The 26,377-nt window shown below is 39.8% G+C and overlaps 1 protein-coding gene across 2 annotated transcripts; it reads left to right on the top strand.

Moving 5' to 3' along the window:
- Positions 1-1,803: 1,803 nt before the first annotated feature.
- LOC106602830 (protein NipSnap homolog 2) lies at positions 1,804-22,999 on the top strand. Of its 2 annotated transcripts, XM_045716810.1 has the most exons (11): positions 1,935-2,081; positions 11,220-11,457; positions 16,616-16,755; positions 16,923-16,968; positions 17,124-17,218; positions 17,539-17,609; positions 17,852-17,992; positions 18,074-18,105; positions 18,694-18,788; positions 22,305-22,388; positions 22,511-22,999. In XM_045716810.1, the coding sequence occupies exons 2-11, from the start codon at positions 11,243-11,245 to the stop codon at positions 22,573-22,575; spliced, it is 984 nt and encodes a 327-aa protein (XP_045572766.1). In that variant the 5' UTR covers positions 1,935-2,081; positions 11,220-11,242; the 3' UTR covers positions 22,576-22,999. The 2 variants fall into 2 exon arrangements, with proteins under 2 accessions (XP_014051212.1, XP_045572766.1); XM_014195737.2 differs by lacking the exon at positions 11,220-11,457 and having other exon boundaries at positions 1,804-2,081.
- The last annotated feature ends 3,378 nt before the right edge of the window (positions 23,000-26,377 follow it).

Genomic DNA, 26,377 nt, shown 5'->3' with positions numbered 1-26,377 from the left:
GTTTGAGAAATTGAAGTAATAGGATTTTTATGGTTTTGAAAATCGCGCCACAGGCTTAAAGTGGCTGTTACGTAGGTGGGACGAATTCGTCACGCCTAGCCCAGAGAGGTTTTAACATCACATGTATGTAAGATTATGTAACGTACGATTACGGAGAGGCTAACTTACTTCCTGGAGAGCAGGGGGCTAGTATCGCCACATCAGAGTATGTTCAGGAAGGAAAAGGGAACAATGGACCCAGTGCTCTGCTTAGAAGCAGAGGTCAGGAAGGCTCAGGTGAACAAGGAGACTGTTGTAGCTGTTTTTTTTTATGTGGAGAATGCGTATATGATATGATGTGGAAGGAGGGGTTGTTAATCAAGCTTGATATTGTGGGGGTAGGAGGAAGAACGTACAACTGGATAAAGGATTTCCTGTTTGGAAGGTCTGTCTAGGTGAGGGTGGGAAAGTCACTATACCACAGGGGAGTTTGATTAGTCCTATGTTGTTCTCAATCGTGATTAATGATGTTTACTCTTAGGTACAGCCGGATATTGGGAGGTTGTTATTTGCAGGTGATGGGGCCTTATGGAAGAGAGGAAGAAATCTGCCATACATAGTCAGGAAGGTACAGGAAGCAATTGATGAGGTAGAGCGGTGGGCATTAATGTGGGGATTTGGGTTCTCTGTAGATAAAACTCAGACAGTGTTCTTTACCAGGAGGAAGGTGGGAGATGAGGTATGCTTGAGGTTATATGGGAGAAACTTGGAGATGGTGGGTTCCTTCAGGTTCCTTGGGGTAAACGTTGACACTAGACTGACCTGGGCAGAACACATCGAGAGAGTAGTGGGAAAATGTAAGAAGATGCTAAATGTCATGTGCTGTCTGACGGGGAAGGAGTGGGGGGGCTGGGCGTGCCTCATTGAGGACCATGTATGTTGCATTGATCCAATCTGTTATACACTATGGAAGTATAGTGTATGGTTCTGCAGCCCGGACATCATTGGAAAGGCTAGATGTCATACAGGGGCAAGGACTCAGAATATGTAGTGGGGTGTTTCGGACATCCCCAGTGGCTGCACTACAGGTGGAGATGGGGGATACGCCATTGCAGATTAGAAGACAGCAGCTGGCAATTCATTATTGGGTCAACCAACAGGGACATGGAGTGTCTCATTTACAGGCATGCTGGAAACATGAACGAAGACAGAACACAAACTTTGGGTGGGTGGGTAATACCAACGGTAGCTATTCCTGTAAATCCACCATGGCTAGGGTGTTGATCCATCTGATTAGTTCAAGAGATGTCTGGATACTGTGCATCAGGATTTTGTGGCCATTTTTTAAATGTGTCCTTTATTTAACTAGGCAAGTCAATTAAGAACAAATTCTTATTTTCAATGACAGCCTAGGAACAGTGGGTTAACTACCTTGTTCAGGGGCAGAACAACAGATTTTTACCATGTCAGCTCGGGGATCCGATCTAGCAACCTTTCGGTTACTGGCCCAACACGCTAACCGTTAGGCTACCTGCCACCCCATTTACACAGATGGTTCAAAAGATCCAAGGACAGGACGTACTGGGTCAGCATTTGCAGTGCAGGAATGTGGTGTGAAAATCAGGAAATGTGATAAGAAAGCATCCAACAGGAAAGAGTGATTATTGCCAGGAAACAGAGACCGTGGAGCATGAATTGCTAGTGTGGGCAGAACCATAGGGAAAGAGAGAGGCTTAGATCTAGTATGAGGGAGAAGGGGATACAGGAAATTAGTTCAAAGAGTATATTGAGTAGAACGTTATTAGATATAGTCTCAAATATTGTGTTATATTTTTTAAGAGCAACAGGGCTGGCAAGTAGGATTTAGTTTCTCCCTGTCGCCGGCCCACACTCCAGTACAGTAGGTGACGGTAATGCACCATAACGTTGGATGCCACCGCCGATAAACACCACCGAAGAAGAAGAAGAAGTCTTCCGGTTATAGCAAGTATTCAATCAAGCCAGAGAAAGATGGCGAACCGAGTCCTTCAGAAGGTGGGCAACGGCCTAAAACAGACGAGAAACGGAGTCCAGAGGAACGGACAAGTCATACTTACAATCAGGTTAGTTGGATATTTCTATGAGAAAAGTAAGTTTGAAAGAGAATATGTATTTGATCGTTAACAACTCTTTACACTTCCCACTAATCCAGTGCTATAGTGCTAACTTTGTTAGCTAGCTATCTAACTTTAACGGAAACTGTTTACATTTTAAGAATTAAACGGAAGCAAACGGAACGAAACAGGAGGGACCTACCTTAATTTACCCAATAGAAACTCTCGTTTTCGTTGCAAAACGTTTTCCGTTTGGAGGAAGCAGCTTCTGTTGCAAAAAGTTTTGCAACAGAATTGGCGTAATGATTACACCTGAATGACGTTGGAATGCGAAGGAAAGCCAGTTAACTAAAAGGCTAAGGTAGGAGCTTAACACTTAAAGGTTGTTCATGACTTGGTAGGACATTTCTACAAAACTATTGCAAATAACTTGCAACGTATCGACACTTTTAAATGTGTTTTGCACAGTTTATATATAATACTTGTCCTATCGTTGCAAATCAGTGCACATGATAGCAATTTGCAGAACATTTGCCCGTGGAATTGCACTGCAGGTTAGTTGGCTGCGTATTAGTACATTTGTAGGATACAAGGGAAGTTCAATTAACATCTCTTTCAAGGTCATAAAAAGTGTTGGGGAACGTTACTTTTAAAAGCAACTCACTAGTTTACGTTACTGGCATTGAAAGTAACGTTAGTCGTCATTACTTTGCGTTACCAAAAACAGAAAACCCTCTGAAAATGCCAAGTAGAGGGTGCACACTACCTTAGAATGACTTGTCTACTTAGTACCATAGGTGTGGACTCGAGTCACATGACTTAGACTCGCACGTTTGATGACTTGAGGCTCTGGTCCAAACACTTAAAAGACGCACCTTATCCCCTCAAATTAAGTGGACACTTCTGATGACGTCTCATGACATCTGAGGAGTATACCACTTGCAGGGCGAGGGAGGGAGGAATGAATTATTATTATTTTATTTTTTAATTAACAAATATCAACAAGCAAAAGAGGAATAGTCACATGCAAACAAGCATACATACAAACTATTTACATTGCCAAGAATCCTAAACAAACAAATCATATTCATTAATAATACAAGTTTTAATTACCTTTTTGTTTTGCATTTTAGTTAAAGTAGTGCCATATTGTTTAAATTCATTTATAAAGTGAAAAAAGTAACGTTTTGAGTTAGACCATTTGCATTTGTGAATATGAAATGTACCTTATATTAGCAGTTGAATTAAATATACTCATCTTTATCTATGTCAGAATTTCTGAAATAAATCATATCAAAACTATATAGTAGAACCAGTCTTATTTTTTATTTTATTTTTTTTTTGTAGCAAAATTCTGTATGTCAATCCAAAAAATTGTACTATAAATACAGGCAAAAAACAAATGCAAAATGGTCTCCTTCTCCATTCCGCAGAAATCACATTTATAGTCAATATTCAGCTTGGATCTTTCCAAAACATGTTTCACAGGATAAATTCTATCTAACAATTTAAATGAAACTTCCTTTACCTTTTTACTGATACAATATTTCCTCATTCAGTAACTGACCAACCAAAATAATTGTATTCTCCAACCAGTTACAAAAAAAGAGACTTATTTTTAAATCGCATATCTTTGTTGTTCCATAGAAAGTATCTGTGAGGGGAAAGTGTTTTATACCCTTACAATATCAAACCCTTCAGCTTTGGACAATAAAACCCAACTGTGTAACCAAATATCTCTCAGCAACCAGAGGTTCAATTTCTTCTGTTTTCTCAATAATGGGGTAAGTTTAATTCACTTTTTTTTTCATCCTTGCATATAAAAATTCCAAGATAAGTAACCTTATCTTTAACTGGGATACCATATACTTCCTGTAAAACACAATCCTTGAGTGGAAATAAGACTGACTTATTGATATTAATTGTCAAACCCGAAAACGAAGGAAAAGTCTTCAATACAGGAAACTCCTTTTAGAAACCTCATTCCTGTCTTTAAAAATATGGTTGTATCATCAGCCAGTTGACATAGCACTTGGCAATGAATTTAAGCTGAAACACCTTGAAAATTCCCTTTCTTGATATGAAGAGCCATCCATTTGAGTAACAAATAAAAATGAACTAATGCCACAGCCAATATCAAATCTTTGGGATGTCCCGTGAGCTAATTTTACAGAGCTAGTACAGCCACTATATAAAGTTTGGACTGCTTTCCCCAAAAAAAGTCACCAAACCCCCAAAAACGTATTGCTTTGAACATAAACTCATGTTCTACAGTGTCAAAAGCTTTATAAAAAATCAACAAACATAAGAAAACTATCATCAAGGATGTCATTATAGTCAATCATATCTAAGATCAACCTGATATTATTACTAATGTGTCGACCATGCATAAAACCAGATTGTTCTTCATCAATTATAGGATGCAAGCCTTGTTTCAACCTCTTAGCAAATACAAGGGCAAATAATTTCCCATCGTTATTCAACAGGCTAATGGGTCTCCAGTTGTCTATATAAAGACTATCCTTATTAGGTTTAATTACACCTTGCTTTAAGGAAGCCGATAACTCCCCTTTTTCTGTTGATTCTTGAAACATAGCAAGAATGAAAGGAATCAATTTATCATTGAATGCTTTATAAAACTCGCTTATTAAACCATAATTTCCAGGGGACCTATTGTCCTTAAGGCTTTTAATACAGTCTTCTATCTCAATATCAGATAAATCATCACAAAAATTCCTGAAATCATTATCTTCTTAGCAATGTTTGCTACATTGTCTAAGAAAAGATCCATATTGGAAGTTGGCTGGGCTGATGTATACAGATTCTGATAAAACTGGGCAACATGCTGAGAGATTTCTTTTGGATTTTCATTGGGAGTATTATTAATTATTACTTTACATATGGAATTCTTTTCGCCTGCCCTTTTTTCTAAATTAAAGAAATATTTTGTATTTTTCTTTCCCTCTTCCATTCATTTTTGTCTTGATCTGTATCCTCATAGATAGTCTAACTGCATTTGTAATGATGATAGCTCCAGTAATTCCTGATTACAGGCACAATTCCAGTATTTATCAATAATTCCTGCTACATCCTTCTTAAATACTTAATTATCTAGTAAAGTCTTGTTCATTTTCCAGTAACCTTTACAATTTTTTTTGTTGACAAACCATGCATATTTATCTTTGAGATCCCTTTGTGGTCTGTTAAAATCGATGGTTCAATCGAGACTGTATTGTCAGCCATATCTTCAGAAATCAATATGAGATTGTACAAATAAATCTTTGGTACTCCATGTAAACAAAGTCTTATCTGGGTTCTTATGTCTCCAAATATATAGAACATATAACTTAGACATATATTCCTTATCTCACAAACAGAATTGCTATCCTTAGGAGGCCATCTATCTAGACTATCATGTAATACTGTATTAAAATCTCTACCCCATATTACTTTGTCCAATGGAAATTTAGACATAATTTTACTTATTTTCCTCTCACTGTCTCTAAATAAAAGTTACTTGACTTGTTATTGGAAGCATAAGTATTTACAACAATGAATTGAATGTGGTTGACATCTACCAATAGTATAATCCATCTCCCTGATGACTCAATATCACCCTTAAAGTTGCCTTTTAAAATAGCGACACCTGCTGACCGATTTGTACCAAATATCATTCCCCCACTGACACTTCCAAAACGCAGTATCTGTGGAACAGGCATGAGTTTCTTGAATTAAATAAAAGTTGGCACTCTTACAATACAAAAATAAAGATTTCCTTTTCAAAATATTATGGATTCCCCTGGCATTAATAGAAAAAACAGAAATGGACATTTACTATCACAGTGACTATATGAAGAATATTAAACTTGTATATGTTCACATGAATCAGGTTCTCACAAAAAGAAAAGTTCTTACTAGTTGCAAATAAAAACAGTCCTTTGCACCACGCAAGTGGTTGACCTAAATTGTATATATATATATATATATATATATATATATATATTACGCACACAATTGCAAATAACATTGTACCGTAGATTGGTAAAATGGTTTTTACTTCCTCAGCATTGAAATCAATCGCTTTCTTCAGGTTAACAATACTGATAGTGTTCTTTTTCACCAAATTCGTGATGTCATCTGCGCTCTCTTTGATTTTAGCCGTGAGGTTGCGGACGATGTTGTCCTGTAGCTGGCTCATTGATGGTTCACTTCTCAGCTTCTTTGGAAGTTGCTCCTTGGTTGGGGTATTCGGGTATGAATCACATTCACCCCCCTTTTTTACACTGCAAGCATATGAGTGAGTTTCAACAATGCCTCTTTTCTCCTTGGAAGTTTCCACATCCATTATCTCAGCAACAGTTTGGTCATGTCCTGATTCCATGCTACTAGCTATGAAGACGTTAGCAGGGTAACTTAACTACACACGCTGAAACTTTTCGATAGCTAGCTTGTTTGTTGGAAATCATCAAATATATTTCACTGGTTTGATTAATTACAAAATTATTCAAAAAAGCTACATTGTATGGTTAGTTATCATTTTTTTGTGAAAAAACTAATTCCAACTAATTGCAACTGCAGCCTAAAACGATCAACTTTGTGAGAAAACCCTAAAATTGTTCCTCAGCTAGAAATGTTACACTCTCATGTCGCCATCTTGAGCCCCCCCAGGAATGATTTTTAAATGGACCACCTTTGGCTGGAAAGTCGTCACTCGTTCATCCCGCGATTGTTTTCAGCCACCGGTAGCTTGTGGGTGCTTTATAAGCCCTACAGTCAATTATGAGTGCATGTCTACTTATATTTAATATATCATTATTAATATATACCTACTGTAAGTTAGCTAATTCATTTGCTAGCTATCAAACTTTAGCCTGCCTAGCTGGGACTTCTGAAGAAGGAAAATGTTTTTTATTTCTACATTTTCCAAAAGATAACCAAACAAAAACATTTGTTTTTACTTACACTTGTATGTTGACTTCTCCATTTGATAAGTTTTCATGGACTTTTCTTAGCGGATGTACAATTGAATTGAATTATGGGGAGTTTCAGGCCCCGGAGTGAACATAATTGTACACTTGCAAAGCCGACTAAAAACGAGGGCTGAGGAGCTTACGTTGCAATCTTCCCTTGCTTGGCTAATCATTTGGACCACCCTCCAAGATGGCGGTGGGGATTCCCCCAAGGGCATAAGATGAGGGTAAGTGGACGAGGGTGTCTTTTAATTGTTTGGACCGCAGCCTGACTTGGTATAAAATAACTTGAGACTTGACTTCGACTTGGAGACTCTGGACTCAACTTTGATTTGAGACTGACGACTTGAAATGATCTGTCCTGTTTTGTCACTCATTTTGTGGCAAAGAGTCTCCGTGGATTAGGCTACTCTCACTCAGCCACAGACAGTATCACAATTGCAAACAACTGATTGGCTCGTGAAACACACACACTGCCCTCTGATTGGACCAACTGTCAGTCAACACAGGTCGAGTGGGCTAGCGCAGTGAGAAGGTTTTGGAGTGTGAAATTGAATGGAACTCCCTTCCATATTGCTCAAATGAACAGCAAACCTGGTTTCAAAAAACAGATAAAGCATCACCTCACGGCACAACGCCTCTCCCCTATTTGACCTAAGTTGTTAGTGTATGTATTCATATGTAGGCTACGTGTGCCATTTTTAAATTAATGTAGTTATGTCCTTGAGCTGTTCTTGTCTAATAATGTTCTGTATTATGTCATGTTTGGTGTGGACCTTGCGCAACAGCTAATGGGGATCCTAATAAAATACCAAGTAGGGTCTGAATACTTAAGTAAATGTGTATTCTCAGTTTTGTATTTGTAATACATTTGCAAACATTTCTAAAAACCTGCTTTTGCTTTGTCATTATGGGGTATTGTGTGTATGTATGTGTGTGTATATATATTAATCCACTTTAGAATAAGGCTGTAACGTGAAGGGGGTCTTTTAGTGGAATATCTACATAGGCGTACAGAGGCCCATTATCAGCAGCCATCGCTCCTGCGTTCCAACTGCACGTTGTGCTAGCTAATCCAAGTTTATCATTTTAAAAAGCTAATTGATCATTAGAAACCCCTTTTGCAATTATGTTAGCACAGCTGAAAACTGTTATTCTCATTAAAGAAGCAATAAAACTGACCGTATCTGGAGCATCAGCATTTGTGGGTTCGATTTACATGCTCAAAATGGCCAGAAACAAATAACTTTCTTCTGAAACTCGTCAGTCTATACGGTCAGTACGGGAAGAGGGGAAAAAAAAAAAAGAAAAAAAATTATGAAATGTATGCATTCACTACTGTAAGTCGCTCTGGATAAGAGCGTCTGCTAAATGACTAAAATGTAAAATGTATTTAAAATGAACAATTTGCTTATTTGGAAAAGTAACTGAGATTTACAAAAAAGTAAACGTGTTAAGTTGTTACCACAAAGTAATCTGAGTAATCTAAAGCGTACTCCAACACTGGTCATAAATACATGAATACTGTTTTGTTAGTTGCACATGTGTTCATAACTATGTTCAATGACATTAACAAATATATTTAACCAAAGAGTTCATCTGTGTCGTTTTCAATGGAAGCATAGTGGTCAGGACAAGCACGGAGGTTGACAGAGCCAAGCACGAGCTAGCAGGATCCTATTGGCATGTTCTAGCATATATTTCCATTAGGGAAAGTACCCGTGTGCAATAACTCAATTCGCCCTGCACTCCCTGTAAACAATACCATTTTTTTTGTGGTTTTTCTTTGGCCAATGGTCTTGTCTACAAAACTTTGTGCACTCTGTATGTTACAACTGTATTGAGATCAGGCTTTTCTTCTGTGAGAAAATCAGCAGAATGTGGGCCCAGTTCCATCTCATTACATACACTCCCACTGCCGGCCACTGGGCGTCCTCTCCTCACCATAATTGGTGGGGTATGGAATTTCCAACCAAATGCTTCAGATTTATATATCTGGTGAAACATCTGGCTCCTTGTTCGATCTGTGATATTGTGTACTGTACTTCCTCTATGAAGTTGTCAGACAGTCAACTTTGTGGATATGGGCTAACGTTACTGTAGTGGCTTTAAACAATGTCCCAACACTAACTAGGCCACTTCTATAGATTCATTAACAGGGTATGTTCCAATGTGTTTTCCATGTATCCAAGTAAAGGCAAACCACTTTTGGTGATTTCTGGTATCATAAATCTATCACAGCATGTTTTTGGACTCATTCAGCAGTTTTTAGCAGATGTAAGTAGAACACCATTGGAAATTAATGTTGAAAGTTCAATTTTATATTTCTGATATCTGAAAATAATATTTACATCACTGGTTAGGAAGAGTTTAAGACAGTCATCTAAATTCGAGAATATTGGCTGGAGATTCTGAGGCTTCTGAAACGGGGCAGAAACAAATCAGTTGCTTTGTTATGTAACTTCAACAAATCACGACCCGGCATTGGATATCAACGCTGACAATGGTTGGCTGTTAATTAGGTGATAGTTTGACTCTCAAATCGGTGTATTGGTTTGCGCAGAGTTCGCACAAGGGGCTTGAGGTACTTGAATTTAGCACTCAAATACAAGTACTTTAATACCTTGAAACAGACATTTTCTCAAGTTAGTATTTTGATTTAAAATGAGAGAACAGATAATTATACAATGTGTTACTTTGAGAAAAAAAAACTGCCTGGAAATATTTTTTCTCACTCGTGTTTCGTGCTCGGTTTGCCAAGCGAGCTCGCTCATTCCACCCACACTGCCACTCAGACAGGCACAGAACTGAGGCACCGCCAAGCGTCACATCGACACCTAAAATGCCAGGAAAATGTAGATTCAATTCTGCCTGGCATGAAATTGATGTTTATGAATGGGTTTTCCAGACTCAACCAACCCACACTGTGCAAGGTGCAAAAAAAATGTCAGACTTTGATGTTTTAAGCATGGGTGAATTGGCCCTGAAGAGCCACATGAAGGGGGAAAGGCAAAGCTGCAGCCCGGACTGGCGCCAGTTCTACGTTGTGACTTTTTCTCCAACAACCTCCAGAGCTTCAGCACAACCAAACCAACCGGTCAAGAAACATTTCGAGCATGAATTAGAATGAACTACTAGCTAACGTAAGCAAACCAGAGTTTACCAACTTAAGCTTGTTAGTTAGCTAGATAGTTAGTTCTCTTAGCTAAGGGAGCTGACATTAAAATATTTGTTAGAAAACTATCACTTTTATCTTTCCCTACAGGGCAGGTGATCTGGGATAGTGAGTGTGTTGAATGATTTGGATGAAATGATGCTAGCCAGCAAACGTTAGCCAACTTGGCTAAAATAGCTAGCTAGCTAACTAACATTGAGTAGTCAGGTTGCTAACATTTAGCCAGCTAGCTATCTTGCAGACTCGACCACTGTTAATTTTTGGTTACAGAACAGTAACATTTCCCACGAAAGCCAGGCAAGATCTGCTAAGTTATAAACTAGGCATCATCATTCAGCACCATTGTTGTTGAAAGTAGTTTTACAGCTTCACCTAATGGCAAACTATAATGTTAGACATTTACTAAACATATCATGAAACCATGGTTTTAATTACTATTGTACTATATATGTATGTCTGTTCAATGATAATATAGCTACATGCATGAAGGGGATGTGAAAATACATGCAATATGTAGCATAGGCTATGGGTTTAAAGGTTGAAGATTAAATGTAGGAGGTAGTTGGATATACACTGTGTACAAAAAATTAAGGACACCTTCCTAAAATTGAGTTGTACCACCATACCCCGTTCAAAGGCACTTAAATATTTTGTCTTGCCCATTCACCCTCTGAATGACTGACACACACTTCATTTTTCAATTGTCTCAAGGCTTAAAAGTCCTTCTTTAATCTGTCTTCTCCCCTTCAACACTAATTTGAAATGGATTGAACAAATTACTTCAATAAGGGACCATAGTTTTCACCTGGTCAGTTTGTCATGGGAAGTGTAGGTGTCCTTAATGTTTTGTACACTCAGTGTAAAGGGATAGTCCATTACATATACAACCTAACATGAGCTGAATTTGATTGTTTTCTAAGGTGTTGTGGATGTCTTTTCAGAAAGAACGACACACCACGGTAACACCAAGTTAATAATTGCTATTTGTTTTCTTCCTTTCAGAGTCCTCCACCTGAGACCTCTTCATGGGTCTGAAACAAGGATTCATGGCGCGCAGAGATCCTATGGACAATGAAGAGTTTCGTCTCCCACTTCTGCAAAAGTGCAGAGGACAATGCCACAATTTTCCCCTTTGTTTCCAGACATTGCTATTGTCAAGTCAAATGCCTATGGGGAGAAGATGGCCTACATGCACCTTACTTTCGGCACCACCTGCTGGACAAGTTGCAGGAGAACGAGGGTAAATTGCTGCTTTTTGATGAATCGCTGAACAAACAACTTCAGCTCAAGCAAATGGATGTCCATGAAGGTTTTAGACCCCACAACCAACAAGGTTACCCCACACTACCTGAACTCCTCCTTCATGGGACATGGCACAGCTAAGGACTGTCTTTCTCACTTCAGAGTTGACAGAAACTTAACATGTCTCACCTCCTACAAATTTTGATGGATTGACCAAATGTTTATCACATCTGTCCTTCCAGAAGCCACAGACAGAGGGCTAATTGCCTTTGGAACATGTTCCTTGCACAGTGTTCACAATGTGTTTCGAAATATATTTGACTTCATAGACTGGGACATAGAAGGCATCTTGCAGGGACGTGATGTGTCAATCGCAGGTTCCTCAGTTTAACCTAAAACGTTTTGTGGACATCGCTGTGTAGAAAACAGTGGTTGCAACTTGAGCCTTAGAGGTTTTGTCAAACCTAAACATTTGTACAAACGATTTGAAAGCAACAAATCCTACAGAACACCAAATGGTCCTTTTTGTTTGATAAATTCCTTCTTTATATCCAGAAAAACTCAGTTTCGCTGGCACGCTTCAGTCAATAATCCACTCGGTTTCCTTCCTTCAAAATGCATACAAAATGAATCCCAAACGTTACCAATAAACTTATCCAAACAAGTCAATCAACGTTTATAATCAATCCTTAGGCACCCTAATACGCAAATAAACAATACAATTTAAGACGGAGAATCGTTATTGTCTTTACCGGAGATAAACAAAAAGAACGTGCTGTCTCGGCCATGCGCTTGGAAACACTACTGCCAAAATGGGAGCCACTAGAAAAACTACGTCTCCCTCATTTTTCCAAAAACCAGCCTGAAACTTTTTCTAAAGACTGACATCTAGTGGAAGCCCTAGGAACTGCAATTGGATGATTTCGCCCAATTATAAAAGCGCCAGGCATTATATGCATATCCTAGCTTCTGGGCCTGAGTAGCAGGCAGTTTACTTTGGGCGCGCTTTTCATTCGGACGTCAAATACCTCCCCCTATCCCAAAGAAGTTAATCTGAAGCAAAAAGGATGTTTAATTCCACTCAATTTTATGTGGTGAACATGTGAGCCTGTGTAATGTAACACAAACTGTCCGCATTGGGTAAATTGGTGTGATAGAAAATAATTAAAGGACCCCCCCCCCAGACAAAGTTGCCGAGCCTATTTCGATCATTCTAGAGTGGAAATGCTTGTTTAGGTGCCACCTCCGGAGAATGACGCAGACTACTTGTAGATTAGTTGGTTGGTTGTTGAGCAACAAAACCGACGCATGCACAACTTTGGGGCAAAACTGTGTTGGCATGTGAAACTATATTTGGTCTCAATGTTTATTGAAAACCATGTATACATTTGCACAATGAGCACTTGTGGTCTCTGAAATACATCTTTACAGTTGTTGGTTATCTAGCTAGCAAATTTGAGCCATATTAGCATTGACATGAAATCAATCAAAACACCTCAAAACAAGAGATGGTATTAAGAACCAGATAAAACGAGCCACCTACAATTCCCCACATGGAAGCTTCTTGTACTTGTTGCTACAGTAGCTATCTGACTGTTCAGAATGATAACAGCTTCCAGCCCCATCAACATGTTTGTCTCATTTTTCGTGACATTGTCAGCCAACCCATCTATAGTGCCTTTAGAAAGTCTTCACACCCCTTGACTTTTTTCTCATTTTGTACTTACAAAGTGGGATTAAAATGGATTTAAATGGAAAATAAAACACACATATATTTACTTAATTTATTTATTGATTAGATAAGTATTCAACCCCCTGAGTCAATACACGTTAGAATCACCTTAGCGATTACAGCTGTGAGTCTTTCTGGTTAAGTCTCTAAGAACTTTGCAAACCTGGATTGTACAATATTTTCCCTTTTTTAAAAAAAATTATTTTAATTCTGCAAGCTCTGTTAATTTTGTCGTTGATCATTGCTAGACAGCCATTTTCAAGTCTTGTCATAGATTTTCAAGTCAATTTAAGCCAAAACTGTAACTAGGCCACTGGAACATTCAGTCTCGTCTTGGTAAGTGACTTGTGTATATTTGGACCTTGCGTTTTTAGGCTATTGTCCTGCTGAAAGGTGGATTTGTCTGTTGGAAAGCAGACTGAACCAGGTTTCCCTCTAGGATTTTGCCTGTGCTTAGATCTATTCCTTTATATATTCCCTAGACCTCGCTAACCTCTTTATTTGTGTGGATATCGACTGACCTTTTCCAAAATGGCGTCTACTACTTTCCGCCATATGGTGAAACTGACTTTTTCCAGATTTGCAGCTACCCTATTCAGAGACTACGGTGAATGTTTCATCCCATGTAGGAGCTTCACCTATTTTTGCACAGTTCTGGGATAATATTGACTAGCCAAATAAAGAAACCCTTGAATGAGTAGGTGCATCCAAACTTTTGACTGGTACTGTGTGTGTGTGTATATATATATATATATATATATATATATATATATATAATTTTAATTACACACACAGTATCAGTCATAAGTTTGGAGACACCTACTCGTTCCAAGGTTTTTATTTATTTTTTACTATTTTCTACATTGTAGAATAATAGTGAAGACATCAAAGCTATGAAATAAAACACATGGAATCATGTAGTAACCAAAAAAGTGTTAAACAAATCAAAATAGATGGAAAATCTGTTTTTTCTTTCATTATGGGGTATTGTGTGTGGATTGAGGGGAAAACAATTTTAATACATTTTATAACAGGGCTGTGACGTAACAAAATGCGGAAAGTCAAGGGGTCGGAATACTTTCCAAATGCACTGTGTAAAGTATCATCCTAAAGCTGTATAGCACTTGCATTCAATCATCAATCTGCAAGACCCATGGTTAGATGACTTAGCTCGTTGTCTTTTGTAGGGAGGTGGGGATTTAGCTGATTAGGGGAGGGAGGAAGAGAGGGAGATTTGTGCAGCCGTCTTCATCGACTTGGCCAAGGCTTTCGACTCTGTCAATCACCACATTCTTATCGGCAGACTCAAGAGCCTTGGTTTCTCAAATGACTGCCTCGCCTGGTTCACCAACTACTTCTCAGATCGAGTTCAGTGTGTCAAATCGGAGGGCCTGTTGTCCGGACCTCTGGCAGTCTCTATGGGGGTGCCACAGGGTTAAATTCTTGGGCCGACTCTTTTTCTCTGTCTATATTAATGATGTCGCTTTTGCTGTGGGTGATTCCTTGATCCACCTCTACGCAGACAACACCATATCTGGCCCTTCGTTGGACACTGTGTTAACTAACCTCCAAACGAGCTTCAATGCCATACAACTCTCCTTCCGTGGCTTCCAACTGCTCTTAATTAAACGCTAGTAAAACTAAATGCATGCTCTTCAACCGATCGCCGTCCTCGCCCTCCCAACTAACATCACTACTCTGGCCGGTTCTGACTTGAAATATGTGGACAACTACAAATACCTAGGTGTCTGGTTAGACTGTAAACTCTCCTTCCAGACTCCTATTAAGCATCTCCAATCCGAAATTAAATCTAGAATCAGCTTCCTATTTCGCAACAAAGCCTCCTTCACTCACGCTGCCAAACATACCCTCGTAAAACTGACTATCCTACCGATCCTCGACTTCGGCAATGTAATTTACAAAATAGCCTCCAACACTCTACTCAGCAAAATGGATGCAGTGCCATCCGTTTTGCCACCCCATATACCACCCACCGCGATTTATATGCACTTGTTGGCTGGCCCTCGCTACATATTCGTCGCCAGACCCACTGGCTCCAGGTCATCTATAAGTCTTTGGTAGGTAAAGTCCCGCCTCATCTCAGCTCACTGGTCACCATAACAACACCCACCCGTAGCATGCGCTCCAGCAGGTATATCTCTCTGGTCACCCCCAAAGCCAATTCCTCCTTTGGCTGTCTCTCTTTCCAGTTCTCTGCTGCCAATGACTGGAACGAACTACAAAAATCTCTGAAACTGGAAACGCTTATCTTCCTCACTAGCTTTAAGCACCAGCTGTCAGAGCAGCTCACAGATCACTGCACCTGTACATAGCCCATCTATAATTTAGCCCAAACAACTACCCCTTCCCCTACTGTATTTACTTTATTTTGCACCCCATTATCTCTATTTCTACTTTGCACTTTCTTCTACTACAAATCTATTCCAGTGTTTTACTTGCTATATTGTATTTACTTTGCCACCATGGACTTTTTTGCTTATACCTCCCTTATCTCCATTCATTTGCGCACATCGTACATAGACTTATTTTTCTACTGTATTATTGACTGTATATTTGTTTTACTCCCTGTGTTGTTGTATGTTGTCGAACTGCTTTATCTTGGCCAGGTCGCAATTGTAAATGAGAACTTGTTCTCAACTTGTCTACCTGGTTAAATAAAGGTGAAATAAAACATTTTTTTTTAAATGGTGTGGGGTGGCATTTCTTTGGGGGGCCGCACAGCCCTCCATGTGCTCGCCAGAGGTAGCCTGACTGCCATTAGGTACCGAGATGAGATCCTCAGACCCCTTGTGAGACAATATGCTGGTGCGGTTGGCACTGGTTTCCTCATAATGCAAGACAATACTAGACCTCGTGTGGCTGGAGTGTGTCAGCAGTTCCTGCAAGAGGAAGGCATTGATGCTATGGACTGGCCCGCCCGTTCCCCAGACCTGAGTCCAATTGAGCACATCTGGGACATCATGTCTCGCTCCATCCACCAACGCCACGTTGCACCACAGACTGTCCAGGAGTTGGCGGATGCTTTAGTCCAGGTCTGGGAGGAGATCCCTCAGGAGACCATCTGCCACCTCATCAGGAGCATGCCCAGGCGTTGTGGTCATATAGGCACGTGGAGGCCACACACACTACTGAGCCTCATTTTGACTTGTTTTAAGGACATTACATCAGTTGGATCAGCCCGTAGTGTGGTTTTCCACTTTAATTTTGAGTGTGACTCCAAATCCAGACCTCCATGGGTTGATAAATTGGATTTCCATTGATTATGTTTGTGATTTTGTTGTCAACATCCCTTTATTTTTTTTAGATATATATAAAATAATTTCTTAGTGAGACCATCCTGGATAAGTAAAGGTTAAATAAAAATAAATGATGGTGTCCTAATGCTGTCTCACGTCTTGTCCAGGAGTCTATCAGCGTCCACCAATAGGAACCGTGAGGACAGCTGGTTCAAGTCTCTGTTCGTCAGGAAGGTCGACCCCAGAAAGGATGCCCACTCTCAACTACTGGCTAAGAAGGAAGACACCAACCTCTACAAAATACAGTGTAGGTTCTCTCACACACACTCAAGGGTTTGGTTGTGACGCCTGTGAGTCTACATTACAATGGCCTCGTGTTTTTTTTAAACATAGATTAAAAGGTGTCAGACTTTTTCCCCAGGCCACTGTCGCACTCTGTTACATGCTGGATTACCTCTTTCTCTTCTCTTACAGTTCACAATGTCAAGCCCGAGTGCCTTGATGCTTACAACAAACTTTGGTAATGTACACCTACCTCCAATCAAACACTCAAACAGCAGCATTGTTAGACAATGGAGAGTAAATGCTTTCGAAGATGTGTGTAAAAAGATTAGTACAGCGTCACCAAGATTCTGAATGATTATTTAATTTTTGTTTTGTTATGCGTGTCCTCAGTGAGGAGGTGCTGCCCTCCATCAACGCTGACTCTCACTACCCCTGTGAGCTGATTGGCACCTGGAACACATGGTATGGAGAGCAGGACCAGGCAGGTAAGGACACACTCATATACATGCACACACACACACACTCTCACCTGGTAGCCTAGTGGTTATAGCATTGGGCTAGTAACTGAAAGGTTGCTGGATCGAATCCCTGAGTTGACAAGGTAAAAATCTGTAGTTCTGCCCCTGAACAAGACAGTTAACCACTGTTCCCCAGGCGCCAAAGACGTGGATGTCGATTAAGGCAGTCCCCCGCACCTCTCTGATTCAGAGGGGTTGGGTTAAATGCAGAAGACACATTTCAGCTGAAGGCATTCAGTTGTACAACTGACTAGGTATCCCCTTTCCCTCCTCTCTCTGTGTTGCAGTTCACCTGTGGCGATATCGGGGAGGCTACCCAGCCCTGACAGAGGTCATGAACAAACTCCGGCAGAATAAGGTTAGTAGGAAAGTTGGCTCACAAATGTCGCTATGTAGGGTTTCTATAATGAAAAGTAAGAAATTCCTGCGTAGTACTTGCAATACCTTAGTCTACTTATTACTTTGAAAGAAGCATTCTGTAGGAATTTCATCTTTTGAATCATGTTAGGTATGCATTACAACAAACCTGCATATGCCTCCTACCACATTTGGGAGTGCATTTCCTTTCCAGTTCTTGAACCACTACTTGTGGTTTTGTAGGAGTTCATGGAGTACAGGAATGAGCGGGGGAAGATGTTGCTGTCTCGTCGTAACCAGCTGCTCCTGGAGTTCAGCTTCTGGAACGAGCCCAACCCCCGCCCAGGACCCAACATCTATGAGCTCCGCTCATACCAACTCAGGGTTAGACTGACTCTCTCTCTCTCTCTCTCTCTCTCTCTCTCTCTCTCTGTCTCTCTGTCTAATCCTCCTCTCTTCTTTCAGCCTGGAACTATGATTGAGTGGGGAAACTACTGGTAAGGCAGTTTTTCTTATTTTTCTGTAGGATTTGCATAAATATCCTCCTTTTTAATTTGTCACTTTTCTTAGACACTGATAGAGACAACGTCACTTGGTTCCTTCTATCATGTAGTTGATACACCTGTTCGGTACCTCTGATCTGCACTTCCGTTTCATGACGTCTTGAGCATGACTGAAAATGGACAAGGGATTGTTATGTGAAATACAATTATTCGATATGGCGACTATAAGTAGAATATGGCTGCTGTAATTTGTCTATTCAAACCACTGTTTGACAGAATTGAAATGACAGAACAACAATGTCAAATCCTTATACATGGGGGACTGAACAGCGATGCAGGAAATTGGATGATTGGAACATTGCATTGATCGAAACATGAAATCGATAACTCAATGGTGAAATCGTTTAATTTTTTTGACGTTTAAAAAAATCTGTAGTGTGTTCAGCAGAAGGTATCCGTATTCTCTCTGTGCTCTGTTGTAGTTATTTAATAAAGCACTGGATGAACAACTGCTGTCATAAGGCTGCTTGATTGGTTGCTGTGTGTCATGTGGCATCAGCGTGTGTTCCGTGTGTACTGCAGGGCTCGGGCCATAGAGTTCCGGCAGCAGAACAGTGAGGCTGTGGGAGGGTTCTTCTCGCAGATCGGCAGCCTCTACATGGTACATCACCTCTGGGGTAAGACGAGACAACCACAAGGATCAAATCAAATTTTATTGGTCACATAACCTCTCTAGGGTCGGCGGGACGAAATCGTCCCACCTACGTAACAGCCAGTGGAATCCTGTGGCGCGTTATTCAAATACCTTAGAAATGCTATTACTTCAATTTCTCAAACATATGACTATTTTACACCATTTTAAAGACAAGACTCTCGTTAATCTAACCACACTGTCCGATTTCAAAAAGGCTTTACAACGAAAGCAAAACATTAGATTGTCAGCAGAGTACCCAGCCAGAAATAATCAGACACCCATTTTTCAAGCTAGCATATAATGTCACAAAAACCCAGAAGACCGCTAAATGCAGCACTAACCTTTGATGATCTTCATCAGATGACACACCTAGGACATTATGTTATACAATACATGCATGTTTTGTTCAATCAAGTTCATATTTATATCAAAAACCAGCTTTTTACATTAGCATGTGACGTTCAGAACTAGCTAACTTCCGGTGAATTTACAAAAAATTTACTAAATTACTCACGATAAACGTTCACAAAAAGCATAACAATTATTTTAAGAATTATAGATGCAGAACTCCTCTATGCACTCGATATGTCCGATTTTAAAATAGCTTTTCGGTGAAAGCACATTTTGCAATATTCTCAGTAGATAGCCCGGCATCACAGGGCTAGCTATTTAGACACCCAGCAAGTTTAGCACTCACCAAAGTCTGATTTACTATAAGAAAAATGTTATTACCTTTGGTGTTCTTCGTCAGAATGCACTCCCAGGACTTCTACTTCAATAACAAATGTTGGTTTGGTCCCAAATAATCCATTGTTATATCCAAATAGCGGCGTTTTGTTCGTGCGTTCAAGACACTATCCGAATGGTAAAGAAGCGTGACGAGCATGGCGCATTTCGTGACAAAAAATGTCTAAATATTCCATTACCGTACTTCGAAGCATGTCAACCGCTGTTTAAAATCAATTTTTATGCCATTTTTCTCGTAAAAAAGCATTAATATTCCGACCGGGAATCTGCGTTTAGGTAAAAAGACGAAAGAAAATAAAGCACGGGGTCGACTCGTGCACGCGCCTAAGCCCATTGTCCTCTGATCGGCCACTTGCCAAACGCGCAAATGTGTTTCAGCCTGGGGCTGCCTCGATATCATTCAGCTTTTTCCCGGGCTCTGAGAGCCTATGGGAGCCGTAGGAAGTGTCACGTTACAGCAAAGATCCTCAGTCTTCAATAAACAGAGACAAGAAGAACAAGATCTTATCAGAGGGCACTTCTGTAAGGAATCTTCTCAGGTTTTTGCCTGCCATATGAGTTCTGTTATACTCACAGACACCATTCAAACAGTTTTAGAAACTTTAGGGTGTTTTCTATCCAAAGCCAATAATTATATGCATATTCTAGTTACTGGGCAGGAGTAGTAACCAGATTAAATCGGGTACGTTTTTTATCCGGCCGTGTCAATACTGCCCCCTACCCCCAACAGGATAAAATACACTTTCAAAGTTCTTGACATTTTCCATATTGACTAACCATGTCTTAAAGTAATGATGGACTGTCGTTTCTCTTTGCTTATTTGAGCTGTTCTTGCCATAATATGGACTTGGTCTTTTACCAAATAGGGCTATCTTCTGTAATCAAATGTTATTGGTCACATACACGTGTTTAACAGATGTTATTGCGGGTGTAGCAAAATGTTTGTGTTTCTAGTTCCGACAGTGCAGTAACATCTAACAATTACACAACATATACCCAATACATCTAACAATTACACAACATATACCCAATACACACAAATCTAAGTGAAGGAATGGAATATATAAATATTTGGACGAGCAATGTCAGAGCAGCATAGACTAAGATACAGTAGAATAGTATAGGATGCAGTATATACATCTGAGATGAGTAATACATAGATTAAGATACAGTATATGCATATGAGATGAGTAATACATAGACTAAGATACAGTAGGATATAATATAGTATATACATATGAGTAATACAGACTAAGATACAGTGGAATAGAATACAGTGTGTATATATATATGGGATGGATAATACATAGACTGATACAGTAGAATAGGATAGAATACAGCATATACATATGAGATGAGTAATACATAGACTGATACAGTAGAATAGAATACACAGACTGAGATACAGTATATACATATGAGATGAGTAATGCAAGATATGTAAACATTATTAAAGTGACTAGTGTTCCATTTATTAAAGTGGCCAATTATTTCAAGACTGTGTATAAAGACTGTCTGTGCTAGAGATGGCTATTTAACAGTTGTATGGCCTTCAGATGACCCCTCTCTATCACCTCTACAGTTTATTTAGTGAGTTGCTTGAAGTACTTGAATTTGTCACTGAAATTCAAGTACTGGAATACCTTGAAAATAAGACATATTCTCAAGTTGGTACTTTAAAAGTACTTGAATTAAAATGAGAGGAACATTTTATAAAAATGTATTGGTCTTGCTAATTATTTTCCAGGCAGACTACCGATTTTAATGTATTTATTCCCCCCCACATATTTCACGCTGTGGTTGCTGGGCAGACTTGCTCATTCCACCCACACTGCCACTCAGACAGGTACAGAACTGACTGATTAGGCACTGCCAAATGCCGGGAAACTGTAGATTCCAACCTACCTTGTGTGTATGGAACATTTCTGGGATCTTTTATTTCAGCTCATGAAACATGGGTCCAACACTTTTTATATTTTTGTTCAGTATAGTTTACCCACTTTTTTTTACCACTACATCACTGGACTCAACCAACCCACACCGTGTGAGGTACAAAAAATGCGTCACACTTTGACATTGCGAGCATGGGTGAATCGGCCCAGAAGAGCCACATGAAGGGGGGAAGACGCAACGCTGCATCTGACGCTAGTTCTACATTGACTTTTTCTCTGCAACAAACTCGAGATTTTTTTGCCAATCGCCTCATTCACGGGGCGCCCGCGATGGCGGCAGCCTGCTCCTGCCATTCTGGGAGCCGTTCACGTGCCGTTTTCCTCACATAAATGTAACTTAAGTCTTTGACTTGCCACTGTCAGTACGAACCCTAATTTAGGGCAGGGTTTCATAATCCTGGGGTCCCAAAGGGGTGCACTTTCTATATTTTTTGTCTTAACTTTTTTTGCCATACCTTATTCAAATAATCAATTCATCATCAATACTTTTTAATAAGTGGAATCGGGTGTGTAGTACTAGAGCAAAAACTATGATGTCCACCCCTTTGGGTCCCCAGGACCAGAATTAACTAACACTGGGTGACATGGAAATTTACATGGGACACATTTTGTACCAACTCAGTTATTATAGTTTCACTCTGGTGTCTCGTTTTGAATTTGCTGTATTTTGTTGAGTTGTACATATACTGTACGTACTCAACAAAATACAGTATCAACAAAATAATGAATCAACTATACAGCATGGACATTTTTTTTAGTGACTTTGATATGAATGCTTTCTGTGTATTGTCTGTTTCTAGCCTACAAAGACCTCCAGTCGAGAGAAGACACCAGGAACGCAGCTTGGCAACATGAAGGCTGGGATGAGGTTGTCTATTACACAGGTCAGTTGGCTCTTTTTCTGTGTATCTCACTCGCTCTCTGTCCATTCCTCGAGTGAAATATATATGAAGCGCTGAAAGTGTAATATGTTTAAGTGACCCTCTTCATTCCACTCCTCTGTCAGTTCCGCTGATCCAGCACATGGAGTCCAGAATAATGATCCCCATGAAGACCTCCCCTCTGAAGTAACCCCTGCCAGCACCCAGGGGAGATCTCGACTACCAAGCCCACCACCACACTGATATGTAGACAACGTAACTGACCAACAGTGTGCTCTCACTGTACTTCCAGGAGTTTCGGCAATGACATCAACATGCTTGACACTTCTGCTTTCACTATGATATCTTTTTTTCTTGTCTTTCCTGTGTCGGCATCAAATGTCTTATTTCGGTTAAAAACGGTCAAAATGACATGCGTACAGAATGTAGATAGTAGGGCTCTAACCAGACTTGGAAATTTTATCATCATTAATTGTAAATGACTAGCTGGACTGTGACTCTCCCATACTGCTAGACAGGGGGACGGGATAGGAATGGTTTCTCAATGTATTACATGTGAAATCCAGTGCTTTATTAAGAGTAGTTGTACATATTGAATTAAACTTCTGATGAAAGATAAGTCTCTCTCAAACTCTTTGCTATGCAGATCTTCATTCAAATGGGAGAGGAATAAAGCTGTGGTCTTGGTAAATAACTTAACAAAACAGACCTTAAACCAGGGCTCTACAACCCTCTTCCTGGAGAGCTAAAGTCCTGTAGGTTTTCGTGCCAACCATAATCTAGCGCACCTGATTTTAATAATTAGCTGGTTGATAAGCTGAAGCAGATTAGTTACAACTTGGGTTGGAGTGGAAATTTACAGGAGGGTAGCGCTCCAGGAACATTGTTGGAGAGCCCTGCCTTAAACCATAATATTAATTTATTTAAGTATTATAAAAAGAGAAATATAACCTTCATTTTGACAGGAAAGTCATACTGAGGCTTGGGTCTCTTACAGATGAGTCCTGCATAAATGCATCAAACATGTACAATTACAAAACCTATTAAGAAAAACAGACTTAACATAAGCCTCCCTCCAATCATTACTGTGAACTGACCAAAGGTGTTATCCAAGCCTGAGACCGGGTTTGGCAATTTGTAAGTCTAAATTGAGTTAATGATGATAGATACAGGAGTGCTTTGTAGATAAACACAAGAAAATACTGCTCTCTTACATATAAAGAGGTCCAGTCCACTCTTTTTGAGTTCTGTAACCCAAGTAATAAACCTAAGGGCACAATGGAAAACGGCATCTATAATATCCCCATAATCTAAAATAGACAAGTGGCATGGACAATTTCCTTACTATTAATGGAAGTCAGACATGCTTTGTTTCTTTAAAAAAATATATTTTACTTCTGCACCAGCTCAGTGACATGTTTTTTTAAATGACAGCTTCTCATCAAGACAGATGCCAAGATATTTGTAGTAAGTGTCGTGTCTCTGACTTCTTTAATGTGATGACAAGCTATTTTATCAAATTGATTACCTAATGTTTGATTATGTGATTGAATTAAACCATGCAACAATTAACTCGTTAATAACCTGGTGCACCATGGAAGAGTTAGTTTATACAGAGCAGCTGTCTCCCGAATCCACTCTTAAAGCTCTGAAGATCTTTATCAATAGCAGTCAATCATTAATTATTCTTTACCTTCTATCAGTCTCATCTGAATGTTGTAAAATTCTTGGATATCTGCACGAACCCAGCCTTTACCATGAATCATCCATACACATATTGGCTCAATTATTGATTTTCTAACTAATTAAACAATACATAACATTGAGCTGGTGGTGTGATGCTCTGGTTTGCCCAGTCGAGGTCGCCATTGTCCTTTGTATAATCTTTTGTCGAGTGAGATGTGGTTTTCTGTGTCAGTCAATGTTCTTACTAGATTTGCTACCTTTCTTGATCACTCAAGAAGTTAAACTGTAAACTTCTTGAGTGATCAATAGTTCAGAGTTCATGCCATTTCACGTATGGCGCAAGCTCTCACATTTCTGGCCTGTAGAGTTGAAATTAGACTTGGCCCTTTTTAAACTTGGAACTGAGGTGACTTTTTGTCACGGAGGCTTTTCAGTGGAAAAGGGTTGGTTCATCATTTCCAACCAATGTCTATTCACTTGGGTGTGGCTGCTGACTTAGTTAAACTTTACATGGAAGGCCAATTCTCTCATTTTAAAAGTTAACATCACATTACATAATTTTGCAAATAGTTTCATCTTTACTCATTCATTTTTATACAAGAATTAGATGCAAGCCTCATAACTGAGGAACCTGTATAAACAGAGTTAGGGTAATGTGGCTGTATTGTCTTTCATGAGGTCACAAACATGAAACAAAACTGACCGGGTCGTAGCTGGCTTCTCCACAGACCGTTTGAACAATATTCCTATTTTGGAGAATGTGTAATTCTCAAATTCTGGGATGTAGTAGAATTTGGCGGTAGAGTTCCTTTGTTTTGTTGTGACACTCTCTCCCATACTGCATGGTCAGGGAGACAAGAGTCTCTGCAAGGAATTTACGAAGTGGTTGTAAAGTCGTAAAACTGCTCTTCTGGCTATGCCGGGTGGAGATTATAACAGAACATGGCCAAGATGTTCAAATGTTCATAGATGACCAGCAGGGTCAAATAATAATAATCACAGTGGTTGTCGAGGGTGCAACAGGTCAGCACCTCAGGAGTAAATGTCAGTTGGTTTTTCATAGCCGATCATTGAGTATCTCTACCTCTCTTGCTGTCTCTAGAGAGTTGAAAACAGCAGGTCTGGGACAGGTAGCACGTCCGCTGAACAGGTCAGGGTTCCATAGCTGCAGGCAGAACAGTTGAAACTGGAGCAGCAGCACGGCCAGGTGGACTGGGGACAGCAAGGAGTCATCAGGCCAGGTAGTCCTGAGGCATGGTCCTAGGGCTCAGTTCCTCCGAGAGAGAAAGAATCCAATGTTGACCTCTGCAGTGCTTAAACTGACTTCAAATGTGAAAAGGCCAACCAATGGAGCAATGGAATATAACACTATCTGCATTCAATTTAATTTATGCATTTTTTTACAGCATTAATGTTATTTATTTAGATTGTAAACAGTAGTGGGCCAAGTATCAAACCTTGGGGCACCCCTTTATTTAACACCGTCTACCTTTATGGCCTGAGTTCTGTCATTGAAATAATTATGAAACCGTCGGCAATAATCAGTACCCAACCCTATCGAGGACAGCTTATTCAACAGAATGACAGTCTACAGTACAGTATCAAAAGCTTTTGACAAGTCTACAAACATGGCAGCACAATTATTCCTATAATCTAAGGCATTTGCAATATTATTTACAACAAGCATGGTAGCCGTAGTGGTGCTATGTTTAGGTCTGAATCCGGATTGATTAACATTAAGAATACTATTTACAGAGAGAAAATAACGGAGCTGTTTGGATCAAATTGTCAGCCCCTAATGACTTCTTGGTGTCAATAGCTAATAAGGCAGCAAAAACTTCTGTTTCTGTGAGTTGCCAAAAAGACAAACCCTGCCTACCTTTTCCCATGTGGCGGGAGGTTGACTGATCATCCATCGAGGCAACTGGAGGCTTTAATTGGGAAGAACAGTCGACTGATTGGCCAAGACCAGTATAACCACCATTTCTTTCACATAGAATGCAGCTGAGATAAAATGATGATTAAAAGCATCACAAATCTGAACTTTTCCAGTAATCATACAGGAGTCTAAAACTACTTGCTTAGGCAGGGAAGTAGATGAATTACCCCGCTTCAGTGAATTTTCCAGAATTTAGTGGGATCACTAACAGAGCCTGGATGTAGTTTGATTAAGACTGTTTAACCGAGGCAGTGCACCCACTTGTCAATTTCCTAAATAGCTGCCAATCAGCTAACGAGCTAGTTTGTCTAGCCTTGGCCCAGGCTTGATTTCTTATCTAGAGGTCTGAGTACAGGAGAGTACCATG

The sequence above is a fragment of the Salmo salar genome, chromosome ssa04 (assembly GCF_905237065.1).
Source record: "Salmo salar chromosome ssa04, Ssal_v3.1, whole genome shotgun sequence".
NCBI classification, from domain to species: domain Eukaryota; kingdom Metazoa; phylum Chordata; class Actinopteri; order Salmoniformes; family Salmonidae; genus Salmo; species Salmo salar.
The sequence above is the reverse complement of the archived record's forward strand: the minus strand, read 5'-3'. Positions and strand labels throughout refer to the sequence as shown.

Coding starts and splice junctions, on each gene's coding strand:
- LOC106602830 (XM_045716810.1), top strand. CDS start 11,243: ATGGGTCTGAAACAAGGATTCATGGCGCGCAGAGATCCTATGGACAAT. Junction 11,458..16,615: donor CAAGTTGCAGGAGAACGAGG/GTAAATTGCTGC, acceptor CGTCTTGTCCAG/GAGTCTATCAGCGTCCACCA. Junction 18,106..18,693: donor ATTGAGTGGGGAAACTACTG/GTAAGGCAGTTT, acceptor TGTGTACTGCAG/GGCTCGGGCCATAGAGTTCC.